This window comes from Gobio gobio (assembly GCF_949357685.1).
Source record: "Gobio gobio genome assembly, chromosome: 2".
NCBI classification, from domain to species: Eukaryota; Metazoa; Chordata; class Actinopteri; order Cypriniformes; family Gobionidae; genus Gobio; species Gobio gobio.
In genome coordinates, this window is record NC_137098.1 from 61,221,176 (window position 1) to 61,236,504 (window position 15,329).

At 39.8% G+C, this 15,329-nt stretch overlaps 1 protein-coding gene across 2 annotated transcripts in view; it reads right to left on the reverse strand.

Moving 5' to 3' along the window:
- dock11 (dedicator of cytokinesis 11) overlaps window positions 1-15,329 on the reverse strand; it is a 136,430-nt gene that overhangs the window by 54,504 nt on the left and 66,597 nt on the right. For both annotated transcript variants that reach the window (XM_079841962.1, XM_079841961.1), the window contains one exon: window positions 7,234-7,415. In XM_079841962.1, the coding sequence (XP_079698088.1) occupies window positions 7,234-7,415 (182 nt within the window). The remainder of the gene's footprint in view (window positions 1-7,233; window positions 7,416-15,329) is intronic.

Sequence of the window (15,329 nt, forward strand, 5' to 3'; positions counted from 1 at the left end):
GTGTGGACACAGCTTCCTTTTCCAGTGAAATTAGCTCTCATCAACTACTGAAATCTTCTTTTCTCATTTCAGTTATGCATAGGAATGAATTTCACTAAGGTTGGTCAATGTGTTCGTTTCACTAGTGTTTGTAAGAGGCTTTTCAATAATTATGGTCTATACGGCCCCTCATACCAGCACCGTGTAGAGTTTCATGTCAGAAGTTGGTATTTTGACTTGGTTCTGCAAAAATTGCAAGTCAAAAGAACCCAAGTGTCTTTCAGTGTTGTTATTGTTAACTAAAACTAAAACAATTACAAATCATAAAAAAAAACTATTTTCGTTATTAGAAATAAAGCTGGAATAAAATTGAATATTAGATGAAAAGCTTAAAATAGAAATGTTAACTTGGCAAATAACTGAAATAAAATAAGTATAAGTTTAACTAAAATTTAAAGTAGACTAAAGCTAAATAGAAATAATAATAATAATAAATCACAAAATTATTATATTTAATTTTATACAACAAAACTGTACTAAGACTAAACTTCTAGGAAATATTCCTGGAATGATCTGTCCCATATGTTTTTAGAAAATGAATGTCATTTCTTGTCATTTTTACGATGTTGATTTACAGCTTAGGAAGTCTAGGCATGTTTCAAATCTAAAAACCACACCATGTTCACGCCGTTCTGTATATTTCCCATGACTCTTTTTACAGAGGTTCTGGCACCAGCAGTAGCTGAGTCACAGTGTTAAAGAAAATATGAGAGTTGTTCAGAGCAAACGGATCACAGAGACTTCTCAAGAAATGCGATTGCAGCAGGAGCTCGAGAGTCGTGTCTGTGGCAACGATCTGGAACTTTAATCTGGATGGACTAAGTCTGGCATTTGCATAACAGACAGATGTCTGTCTGAGGTGAACGCAAACACAATGTGCAGCTGTTACTTGGCTATGGTCACAACAGCATGGACACAACTCGAGGATTTCTTTGTATTGTTGTTGTCCACCCACCTTGATAAAAGATCAAATGCAAATGTTGCAAATTTCAATAACATCGACCTGTTTATTCATTGTGGTCATCTCAAATGTGCATGGCTTCCTGTTCGTGATATACTGTACAGAAACTACACTTACAATAGCGGCCAAAAGTTATGTCCAAAGGAAATATTTGTTGTAATTAACCTTACAAGTTTGATTAAACCATCTATATCTATATATATCTATATATATCTATATATATATCTATATATATCTATATCTATATATATCTATATATCTATCTATATATCTATCTATCTATCTATCTATCTATCTATCTATCTATCTATCTATCTATCTATCTATCTATCTATCTATCTATCTATCTATCTATCTATCTATCTATCTATCTATCTATCTATCTATCTATCTATCTATCTATCTATCTATCTATATATATATATATATATATATATATATATATATATATATATATATATATATATATATATATATATATATATATATATATATATATATATATTTGCTTACAAAGTCTTCAATCACATATTAATAATATTTTAATAAAAGGTGAAGATGTCAATTTTCCTAGGCCGGACATCACCTTTGGCCACTACTGTATTTGTGGTGTTTATTATTTATTAATAGATACATTTATTTACTTTGTAAATTCTAAGATGAATTAAATTACATATTTAATTCATAAAAGCATGATTTTACTGAACACAAAACATCCAAATAAGCTAGATTTGTACATATTCAGAAACTAATGTGTGAGGTTGTTAGAGCTTTTCTATGAAGTTGCTATGGCAGTCTGGCCGATCGCTTACTGGTTCTAGTTACTAGTAAAAAGTCCATCCATTAAAGTCCATCTCTATGATATTCTGCTCTTTAGATATAACTCGGGTCCTGCTTTGAACACGTTTTAGCCCGTTTTATTGAGATTTAAAACATTTTGTTCAACAATAACAACAACAAAGTAATTTTCACAAAACAAAACTTGACATTTATCAATATGGAGCAGTGGCTACGATCAAATCTCACGCCAAGTCTCAGCTCGTATACGCAAGTTTTTGAATTAGCGTGAAGTTGAGTGCAGCGCAGTAAATCTGGTGGAGAACTGTATGAGAGCATTTCCTTCATTTAGATTATTATCCTGAAGCTCACCAATTGAGCATTAACTATTAAAACGAAAAGTTAGAATAGAAGGGTGTCTAGGACCCATTCAAACAACAGAAATGTTTTTAGCTTTACATTCGCAAATAGCAGCATAAACAACAGAACATGAGGATTCACACATAAAAACAATAAAATGAACTATATAAAAGGAATTGAATAAATAGGGCCGATCGTGTGTAGGCGCCTCACGCGCGCACAGTGCCGCACACACATCACACAACATATCAGTTTTAGCGTTGCTAACTTGATATTTGCCATTCATTAGTCTCAGCCTCGGACGGTTGGCTGAACGTCTGATGCATATCACACACTTAACTGGACACTTCAGGAGTTTCAAAGTCGTCATCTGATTGGTTGAATTCTACAAGACGTGTGTGTCGCGTTCTTTAACGGTCCGTCTGGAAACAAATGCCGTGATGCCAAACTCCTGGATTTTCAAAAGTATGTGAAGTTTGCGGCTCCATTGTTGCCATGAAAACATTCATGAATTAATAATTTATAGATGGACGCTGGTCTGTTATTGCAGGGACATCGACTTTACATTTTCACGCCCCTAACAAAACTAACTGTGATCGGTTGCGTCACACGTCAGTCAAACGTCCTCTTGGGTGGTCCTTGACCAATGAAAGCTGCGATAGAGTCCAGACCTTCTGCCGTTAGTCTGAAGGTCTGGCTACACGAGACTAGCCATTCATCCTCTCCGACTAGGGAGTTTGGCGTCAGGGCATTTGTTTCCAAGTGGACTGTTAAAGAAAGAAACACACGTCTCGCGGACTCACATCTCCTGTAGAATTCAGATGATGACTTCAAAACTCCTGAAGTGTTTCCAGATAAGTGTGCCATATGCATCAGACGTTCAGCCAGCGGGTCGTGGGCGTGACGTCTGAGGCTGAGACTATTCATCATCAAACTAAAATGCAGTCATCCAAACATAAAAGTTACACTGCTCAATTGAAATGGTCCGCTGTAAATTCAGCATCCAACCAAACACATTGTTGCGCATGTGAGGGATGCTGTTTTACGAGGATATTGGAACACGAGTGAAATGCAAAACCTTGTTTACATAATGAATAATAGCTTAGCAACCAAATGTTACATGGAAAATATGGAAACACATTTGGAATCTTGCCGAATGAGAGAGGTGAGGCCATTAGGTTATATGTTGTTTATACTGAACGCCACTATAGCTTGTTTTATTTTATGGTTTAATATATCATTTATAGCTACTTATTTTTCATTCTTGTTCTGTTCTGAATAGGCTACTGTTAAATTTGAAGGATTTGTTGTGAAGTGAGGGGAAAATAGCCTAGTTTATAGTGTTTATAATGTCTGTAAATGTTTTGTTTTATTTACTGATATTTAATATACACTATATGCAGTCATCTTACGGAAAAAAAGTAACTGGTGCGACGTATGACGTTGGATGTAGCGTAAGCGCTTTGAATTGCGAAAGGTGTTACTTTCTTCGTAAGTTGAATACGAAAGGCGGTCTGGAAGAAGCTAGATATTTTACTTTATAACGTTTTAAATATGGATATTTTTCTTACACAAACCCATCGATTCGCTTCAGAAGGCCTTTATAAATCCCCTGGAGCCGAACTTATATAATGGATGGATGCACTTTTTTGTGCTTCAAATTTTGGGCTGCCGTTCACTGCCATTATATAATTTAGCCAGGACATTTATTAATTGTTAATATAACTCAGATTGTATTCGTCTGAAAGAAGAATGTCATATACAGCTAGGATGGCTTGAGGGTGAGTAAATCATGGGGTAATTTTCATTTTTGGCTGAACTAACCCTTTAATAGGCCTACAATTATTTGCAATTACGAGGTTAACGGGTGTTTTTGGAGTAAGATCAATTTCTTTTTCATGAGATACTTCCTCTTCTTGACAGGGTTACGATTCTCCATGTCGTAAACTTTAGGGGCGAGGCTTCTAAAGCATGAATTTTCTGGGGCGTGATAATCGAATGATGATTGTTTTGAGCCGACACATTTATCAACGTACGATCATTCGTACGATGGGATTGACTGCATACGAATGTTTCGTAAATCACACGTGAACCATGATGATTTCTGCGCTCGATTGTAGGATATATTGATAAACGAGGCCCACTATACTGACCTATGCTCTCTTTCCGATCACACAGCATGCACATTTGTAAGATGAACGCAAATGAACCAGGGTTCGATAGAATCAAGTGAGTCTGAAACCAGGCCAACACTGCGGGGGAAGCCGGGAACAATCACATTCGGACTGCATGAACAGTGTTGGGCACGTTGTTTTAAAAAAGTAATTAGTTATAGTTACTAGTTACTTCTTACAAAAAGTAACTGAGTTAGTAACTGAGTTACATCATTATAAAAGTAACTAATTACCAGGGAAAGTAACTACTGTGTTCTCTCTGCTTTAGAACCATTTGAAATTATATAGAGCAATAATAACCAACTAAGCCAACTTTTTCCAGCAGTGAACATAAGCGTTTTTTTTTACAGAGTAAAAAGCTCTAAGACAGGGCACTTCATCAACTCCTGTGCAAATATTAATCCGTAATTAGTCACACTATTGTAACAACAACCACCACCCAGGCACCCAGCAATAAAAATATTCCGTGCAACACACACCGTAACGTTGACACTAGCGACTCGTCAATTCTTGGCTGGGATGTGTCAACTTTTTGTGTTGTTGTTGTTGTTGTTGAAGCCAACTCAGGATGCCAACGATAAACATGGTTCGTGAAGTTAGTTGTATTGCTCACGTGCTTGATTTTAGTGTGGCAGGCGCGTTAGCAGGGCATAAGCAGCGCATATTTTTTTCGGCGCCCATGTTAACAGATTAGACAGCATTCACATTGTACGCAGAGGCGGCGCGGCAGCGCATCGCATCGCAGGAGCAGAAGCAGCAGTGCCGCGATCGTTTCGGCGCCGAGTCTATTTTTGCCGCGCTGCTCACGCTGATTTAAAGCCACAGTGGATTGTTCTTGATCAAAACTGACCAGATTAACATGGAAAATAACAAATTTCACCATGAAATCATGTAGTGAAGTGCCCCGTGTGTTTCACAATCACCATATGACATCCAGAGCTGTTAAAAAAATTAAAAACACAACACTGCCAGAAGTTTTTGCCCAAACTTCAAAAGCCTGTTTAAATGATTAAAACTAGAAGCATATATTCACTTTAATGTTAACTTACATTTATCATGTGAACTACTTATATACAACAAGTTATATATGCATGTGTGTTGGGACAGAGGGGAACACGGTCGCATTTGCAGCATATGCTGCCCATCATAAATCAAAGCACGAGACAGACGGGGCTCGCAGGAGAAGACCGGAAAATGTTACATAATGTACAATATTTGTCTGTATTTGCAATATACGAGCTGCGCGAGACAAACGCTGCCAGTGTGAATCCACAACGGGGGCGCGGGCTCCCGCTCTCCGTACCCACCGCTCCTGCCCTGCTAACGCGTGCGGTGTGAAGCCGGCGTCAGAATCCGAAATGTGCCCAGATGTCCGCTTTCCAAGCTTTGGGTGCGTTTTTAATTACCCGTCTATCGCGGTCATCTCCCTCCGCCTCAGCCATCTTGATTGTTGTTGTTATGACCCTGGAAGTAATTTAAACTTCACAACTTTATTGTCCAACTCAAGGCCAGAAAATAAACGGTGACATAATCGATTATGGCACTTTGCCGCATCGATGCTGAATCGTGCATGCCCCGCATTGCGATGCATCGCTGAATCGATTATTGTTGACACCACTACCTAGTATAGTGTAAATATTGTGTAAATATTATCAGTACTATACTACTCCTTTGGTAGTGGAGCTCACGTTATCACCTGGGTTTTTAGCCACTAATTTTGTGGCGGCATGTGATGATGTGAGGCGCTTCATTAGATTAGAATTACTTGCCACCGACGTGGAGAGAGACTCTTTCTTCCTGGGCATAAGTTGCATGTTATATAAACATTCTTACTTTTCACCTCAACGAGGGGAAAGTAGTGTTTATACTTCCAGTTTGCGAACGCTACCTTTGAAGTCGTTGGACTTGCCATCGCTCTGACTCCTCCTGGACTGGTCGTTGGTGCGTGTGTGTGTGTGTCATAGGTGTGTGTGTGTGTGAACTCAACCTATCAACCTCAACCTTGTCTCCCACCCACCAATCATCTGTACCATGTGTACCATGTGTACCAAAAACACGCATGGCATGCACGCCCGCACGCACGCACACACACACGTTTGTTTTTGTGAAATGTGAGGACATTCCATAGGTGTAATGGTTTTTATACTGTACAAACCGTATTTTCTATCCCCTTACACTGCCCCAGCCCCTAAACCTACCCATCACAGGAGACTGTGCAGTTTACTTTCTGTGAAAAAAACCTAATTCTGTTTGATTTATAAGCATTTTGAAAAGTGAGGACATGGGGAACGTCCTCATATTTCACCCTCTTTTTGTAATAACTATGTCATACCCATGTCATTATACACATTTGTGTCCTGATATTTCACAAAATCATGCCCACACACACACACACACACACACACACACACACACACGCAAACACACACACAAACACACACACAAACACACACACACACACACACACACACACACACACACACACACACACACACACACACACCAACCAACCAACCAGAGAAAAAAAAATGTTGCCGGTCCGACTGACAGAGAGCCTGTTCGGATGAAAACCGCTTCAGTGAGCTCAATTATAGTTACGCCGCATTTTATTCTCAGTAACGCTAACGGCGTTGTAACGGGAGAAACAGTAATTCGTTTGATTACTCGTTACAGAAAAAAATAATTCCGTTAGTTTATCTATAACGCCGTTATTCCCATCACTGTGCATGAATTGAGCCCAGTGTGAAAGCCCCCTTAACAGTAACGTTATAAAACAGTTATGTAAAGTTGCACATGCAAAACAGCAATCATCCTTCTGGGGTCAAATAATGACACTGTTCAATACAGCAGCAGCAGCAGCAGCAGCAGGAAGGAAGGATTAAGTGATTTACACTTGTAAAATGATACGCTCACATAACTTACCTTAAAAGCATTGTATCTGTCGTCCATGGCGTGTTTGATCATGAGGTTCTTGAGTGCGGCCACAGCCAGCTGTCTGATCTCTGGGCAGCCCTGGAGTCCATCGGCCACTTCTCGCAGAAGCAGACCCACCAGGAAATGGTTCTTGCAGTAGTCCTCAGTCAGGCTGTACTCCAAACTCTGATCTGAAACACATCCTTTGAGGGTCAGCAATGTTCTTTACTAGTAATATTTACTATACATTTATGATGATTTTGTTGTGCAATCTGTGTGGCCTTTTAGAAGAAAGTATCAAGCAACACTTATATTTCATGCATCCTAAAGACGCAATACTTTTAGAGATGCATATATGCAGATGGTACTTAACATACAGGTGTAATAGGTAACTCCTGTGTTAAGTCACTGACATTTGTGGTAGTGAAAAACATCCAAATGAAAAGACTGTGTCTAAGGTTTGATGGCTGACTACAGGTGTTTTCCCAAAAGCTGACTTTACTGCATTCCAGACGTCACACAATAACAGACACGGAAAACAAAGAGTGACAGAAAAACCTTGTGTTTAATTCCATTGCTTTTCTTTGTAAGAAAACCAGTCAAGCAATTCAAAATAACTGTTTTGGGTGTATAACCTCAAATACTGATGACTAGACTTTCCCCAAGTTCATGTTTTCCTCATTCTCATGTTGCTTCAGACATGCAGGCTGTTTTTCATTCCGAGCTACACAGAATCTTCCCGCGGTGAGAAGCGGTTCAGTGAACAGACAGATTCAGTCAGCCGGTTCTTTTAAACTGGACTCAAAGAATAAGAGTTCAGTTCACCGATTCAATGATTCAGTCTCAGCGGTACGCTAGGCATTTAAAAGTTTGGGGTCAGTATAATTTTTTTAAAGAAATACTTTTACTCAGCGTGGACGGATTAAATTGACCAAACACTACACTACACTTAAAAACATTTATAATGTTACATAGTAATTATACTTCAAACTAATGCTGTTCTTTTAAATGTTCAATCCTGAAAATGAATCAGGGTTTCCAAAAACAAATATTAAGCAGCCCAACCGTTTTCAACATTGATAATACTAAGAAATGTTTCTTGAGCAGCAAATCATCATATCTGAATGATTTCTGAAGGACAATGTGACACTGAGACTGGAGTAGTGATGCTGAAAATTCAGCTTTGATATCATCACAGGAATAAATTACATTTTAAAGTGCCTCTATTTACCTTTCATGTAGTGTGTAACATAGTTCTAAGTGAATGAAAACATCCTGCAAAGTTTTAAATCTGAAAGTGCACCGTATATATAAAGTTATTGTCTCTCAAAAGTAAGAGTCGACTCTGAGTAATTTCAAACGAATCCCAAGCCACTTCGTTGTGACATCGAGATGAACATTAACATACTGCCCGTCCACTTATTGTGCGCACAGACCCCAGGGAAACCTTAACCACCTCAAACGCTGCAGTCGATTCCTGTGGATACTGGATAGCATCATGTCGAGAAGACGCTATGCACTACATTATTGTGTAGGTCTGGCCCTTCCCAAAGGATGGAGCAAGATTTGTTTTGCAAACTTTAATGTTACATCAGTCATTCACGTATGCGCTGTTATTGATACAGTTCCCGCATGTGCACCGCAATAAATTAGAAACACACACACACACACACAGGTTTGTTGATGGTCACACACTACAGTTGAAACATCTCATAATGTACCTCAAACTGAGTAGCAACACTGAGAAACGTCCTGCTCCAGGTTCGGGTTCTTCCAATGTTTCATCGATTCGGACTCACGCTGGGATTGATGTAAAATCGACGTCATCGTTACTGTCTTTACAGTGTGTACTATCGCAGAATCCAGAAGCCTCTAGACGGAGCTGGAGTTCAGTTATGGTAATGGCGCTTGTTTCCGAAATACACGCTGTACGTGGTAGACCAATCACAACAGACTGGGCCGTCTGACCAATCAGAGCAGAGTAGACCAATTACAACAGACTGGGCCATCTGACCAATCAGAACAGAGTAGACCAATTACAACAGACTGGGCCATCTGACCAATCAGAACAGAGTAGACCAATTACAACAGACTGGGCCATCTGACCAATCAGAACAGAGTAGACCAATCACAACAGACTGGGCCATCTGACCAATCAGAACAGAGTTGACCAATCACAACAGACTGGGCCATCTGACCAATCAGAGCAGAGTAGACCAATTACAACAGACTGGGCCATCTGACCAATCAGAACAGAGTAGACCAATTACAACAGACTGGGCCATCTGACCAATCAGAACAGAGTAGACCAATTACAACAGACTGGGCCATCTGACCAATCAGAACAGAGTAGACCAATCACAACAGACTGGGCCATCTGACCAATCAGAACAGAGTAGACCAATTACAACAGACTGGGCCATCTGACCAATCAGAACAGAGTAGACCAATTACAACAGACTGGGCCATCTGACCAATCAGAACAGAGTAGACCAATTACAACAGACTGGGCCATCTGACCAATCAGAACAGAGTAGACCAATTACAACAGACTGGGCCATCTGACCAATCAGAACAGAGTAGACCAATCACAACAGACTGGGCCATCTGACCAATTAGAGCAGAGTTGACCAATCTCAACAGACTGGGCCGTCTGACCAATCAGAGCAGAGTAGACCAATCACAACAGACTGGGCCATCTGACCAATCAGAGCAGAGTAGACCAATCACACCAGACTGGGCCATCTGACCAATCAGAGCAGAGTAGACCAATCACAACAGACTGGGCCGTCTGACCAATCAGAGCAGAGTAGACCAATAACAACAGACTGGGCCATCTGACCAATCAGAGCAGAGTTGACCAATCACAACAGACTGGGCCATCTGACCAATCAGAGCAGAGTAGACCAATCACAACAGACTGGGCCATCTGACCAATCAGAGCAGAGTAGACCAATCACAACAGACTGGGCCATCTGACCAATCAGAGCAGAGTAGGCCAATAACAACAGACTGGGCCATCTGACCAATCAGAGCAGAGTTGACCAATCACAACAGACTGGGCCATCTGACCAATCAGAGCAGAGTAGACCAATCACAACAGACTGGGCCATCTGACCAATCAGAGCAGAGTAGGCCAATAACAACAGACTGGGCCATCTGACCAATCAGAGCAGAGTTGACCAATCACAACAGACTGGGCCATCTGACCAATCAGAGCAGAGTTGACCAATCACAACAGACTGGGCCATCTGACCAATCAGAGCAGAGTAGACCAATCACAACAGACTGGGCCATCTGACCAATCAGAGCAGAGTAGGCTCTGGGAAAGGAGGGATTTAGAGAGACTGAATCATCCATTGAGTAGTTTGAGAATCACTGAACATTGTTGCAGTCTATATTATGAGAAAATGAAACAGTTCTTTGACCTTTGATGAATGTAAACCTGCTGTAGGAGACCTCCAAAACTAAATTAGGAAACTTTAAAATAGCATAATAGGGGCACTTTAAAATATATTAACATAGAAAACAGTTATTGTAAATTTTAATAATATTTCACAATATTTACTGTATGTTTGATCGAATACATGCAGTCTTGGTGAGCATAAGAGAATTCTCTCAAAAACACAAAAGTAATCTTGACCCCAAACTTTTGAACTGTATTGTATGCCACATCTACTACGTCTACAGCGCTTTAAAGGCACAGTATGCAAGTTCACCGCTAGAAGTCGCTTATTCAAAACAATAACAAAGGCGTAGCTTGGCGCGATGAATCATGGGAGTGTGGAATCATGGGAGTTGACATCTCCACCTCCACAGCCGACGGTAAGCAATCAATGTTAAAGTGTTAACACATGCAATTCATTTTTTCTAGTTTAACACGTTCAAAATATTTAACACAATTAATGCAGCATCCATTTTTTCTGTCATCCTTTGGCTAGCGTTACATTATATGATCACACTCTTATTCATGCTAATGCTTTTATACCATTATTATAATTATTATAACCATAATTATGTTTCTTAAATGAGTTAAAGGGTAACTTCAGCGATTTAACATTAAGCTTTGTATCAGTAGAAACCCGGTAGTATATTAAAATGATGGTACTTTCCCCCTTCATATCCCCCTGCGACGAGATAATAATGCTATTTATTCCTGGAAAAAATCCTCAGATGACACAAATATTGCCATTTTGCAGCATCTGAGGATTTTTTGGCCAGAGCCTAAAGACTACAGCCAGCAGAAGGAGCTAGTTCCGCATGTTATCAACCGTTATCAAAAATGTTCAGGTTTATGTGAGGATTATTTTAAGTTCACTTAAATTCAAATTTCTCGAAAGCCTAATAAATGTACAAAAATTGATAGCTTTCACTTACACTGTAATGTTGAATGGCTATAATTAATGTTTAAAACTGGGGGGTTGGGTAGAGACATCAGTAGCAGTATTAGTGACAGTGATCCTGGCCTTCATTCATAAAAAGATGCCATTAAACAAGTATTTGAACTATACTTGTCACATGTCTGTTTGGTCTTTCTGTTGTGTTTTGACTCTGTCACATGATCCTTTGTCTTAGTTTCCCGCCACTTGTCTGTTTTCTTGGTTACCCTGGTTAGTTAAGTTCGGTTCAGCTGTGTTTAGTTAATCAACTCGTTTCTGTCTGTTATTTAATGCTGTGTTCCTTCAAACCACGACTCTCGACTTTGTAGCGTTCCAGGCAGAGTCACGCCAACCTGCCTGAGCGCAAGGAATTATGGTAGCTAGATGTAAACAAAGCATGGCGGACCGTACAGGGCTTATGCTCATTTACAATCATTTCTATCGCCAAAGGTGCTTACTCCTTGTTTATTTGAGGGAAACGGAGGAGAAAAATGGCGCATTAGGCAAGATAAGCTGTTATACCTTTTATTTGACGTTATTTGTAAAATACTGTGTACGACTTCCATAAACACCGCATCCGTAGGGGCCGCCATTGATGTTTCACGGGCTATGTGACGTCAGAGCTCGTAACTGGGAGCACGTCGGTCTAGTACGAGTTCTCGGGAGGTAAGTCACAGGTTTGACTGCCGTTCCAGTGCACTTTCACAGGTAGAAGGTTGGGAAAACACAGGTTACAGATTACCTGGAACGCGGCATAAGTTCCTCTTGTTGACTCAGTCTTTAGATCCGGTCACCGTTATGCTATGTGTGTGTTTCTGTTGCCTGTCTACATGTTCCTGTGAAGTGAAGATTAAAGTTTGTTTGATTTTTGGATATTCTGATTCCTCAATATGTTCCTGCCTGCACACACCCGTGACAATACTGTCTTTATGTTGTTTCTACGTTCATTTGGAGTTTAACTGTGAAAATATTATAAGATATATTAAACGTAAGTGTTTTTATTTGTTTTACTAGTTTTTTTTAATCGTTTGAGAGCAAGTTTAATAACGTTACTGTGGGACAGCGTAGCCTGGGATATTTTACTTTGCTGTTTTTATTACGCTTATATGCCGCAGATGCTCCTTTCGCTTTGTTGTTTGTTTATTTTATGATTAAAGTTATGTTTAACCCTTGTGCATCATTTAAAAAAAGTTACACATACTGTAGGTCCATAGAGGACAAAAATGTCCATGTCAAAAAACTGTCATAAAAAAATGAATATTGGGAGCACAGACTTAAGTTTGGTCTCATTTTAAAGAAAGATTATTGTTGAAGTCAAAAAAGTTTAAAAAGTGAAACACCCCAAAAAAGTTATAGAGGTTTAAGTTTATGAAAATGATTTATGAATAATATTTTATATATATTTTATGAAACCTGTTCAACTCTAAAACTGCTAGAAAATCAAAGCCATAAATCTAAAAAAGCTGTGTTCCAAATTTTAGGTTGATATCTCAAAAAATGTAGCCTGTTCCTTCCAGACTCTCGTACATTTCATTTGTACAGAGAGTCTGGCCACTCTCTTCTTTTGACAAGCGTTAACTTCCTTGAAGGCGGGAACTCTGTTGAAGTTTAAAACTATTGGATCTGCCCAGAGACACTCTGGATCTGCCATAACCAATCGCTAACGTTTGGTCGTGACGTATGTCACGCGGCGTTCGCCGCTGTTTCTCACATGGAAGTCCGTAAAAATAACTGCAGATTGTGCAGCCACCCCAGTGATAAAACCTAAAACTCGTGCATTCGGATTGTGATTTATTCACGTTGGCGGGGAGAGTTTTGTGATCGGGAAAGCGCTGCTCATGTGGTTCGTAACAGGATTGTATGCTGTAAATAAAATGTCATATGCTTGATATGATAAGAATAAATGCTGCCGTAAATAACGGCCCAATTCAAATGTTTACGTGCTTTTCTTCTTTTTATCCTTTGAGCGGAGATGGAATGTATTGCTCTTGTACAAGTCTAGAAATGCATCCAAATTACAGCGGAGCACAAACCGCACAGTGCAGTGGTCAAAAAGGATATAAACAGTGATTTTTTTGAAGTGATATATTCTTGAAAACTCAGAGATGTGGATTCGGACAGCAGTTAAATGACCCCACGACCTTGGTGTTTGTCTAAAGCAGTAGGAAATTTGGCCGGGGATTTTAACGCGGGTGGTGGGAGAAGGACGGCAATAAAATCACTGACTAGCCCCAGTAAATGATGACAATAACTTCTGACCCCACGAGAAACAATTACCGTCCGAATAGAGCTTCAGCCAACTCCTTCACCACTAACGGAGCGAGCTGGAAAATCAAACTTTTCCCGGGCCACAACTTCATGACCACCAATAAAACACAGCAAAGATTGTTCTTGCCCCGGCTTTAACTTCTGGATATTCGGCAGCGGTGCCACAACAGAATGAATGGCTTCACTCGCATCTTTTCTCCGGCGCCATTCCTGAACTACAACTCAAACTAGCGCACGACATCAACGTCATCGCTCTCAGCCACTCCCTCTGTTCGCTGATTGGACCGGTAAAAAAAAATTTCCGGAGAAAACCTAAGAATATACCGCAGTCCTAGACGGAGTACTGAAGGAAAATGAAAATTGAGCGGGAGTACGTAGGAGGGCGGAGCCAGGCTACAAAAAATGAGCTCTCCGTAAGATTCTGTTTGGACGCAGTGCCAACTTTTCCCCATTAGATGCCAGCAAAACTCCACTGGTGCACACAGCAGTTGGATTTGTGATTTGCAGTTGAGTTTTTCTCTCTTAAATATTACAAGCACACACATGCACACCCACACACAATTCTTTAATACACACATACAAACCACACTCTGACATCCATAATAAACACACACACACAGTTATAGCTGCATAATTTATCCCATTGGCTTTATAATATGCATAAACCGAAAACAGGAATTAAGTGAGGATTTGATTTACAAGCCAAACCTGAAAAAAAAAAATGGCACCATCTGGTAAAAAATTGTTTTTTATTTTTTATTTTGAAGCCTTGCCAACAGAATGAAAGCCTATTAACAAAGATTGCAACTTTGTATAGTTAAATGGCACTGGGATTAAAAATTGTAAGTATACACTGTAAGACCTAAGTTGTCATTAATGTTAGACTGTACGATAGTTAAGCCGCGCTAAAAACGGACGCACGCAAGAAAACTTGTCCGCAGTTTTATATCATCAATATCAATGACGCGTTCGGTGACTGTGAGCTGCATTACACGCGGGATTGAAATGGTGGCTACAGTACAAAGAAATCTCTAGCACTCATTTTGGTCATAGTTTGTCTTGAAAAAAGATAATTTGACCATCGTCGTAGGAGAAGTCACACTGCAGGATTGTGCGCCAAATCTTCTGACACGGCCAGAATTTTGTCTGATGTCAAATTTGATCGCAGCGGTCATTAATCGGCTGCCGGTGAACATGTCAAACTAACGATCAAAGACTTCAGATTTTAGTTTAGGATCATAGGAATCTTATAGGATTTTCAAAATTTGTCTCAGACTGCCAAATCGTGGCCAGTATCGCACAGTGTGCACCCGGCTTAAGGTAACGAGAGGAAGTATTTTGTGTACCAAGTGCAAAAATATTTTTTTAAGGAAATGGGGGTGAAATAGTAAAAGTCCAATAAAAATGCACACCTGTGCCAAAATGTCGTTAGCATTAACACAGGCAAAATTATTATTT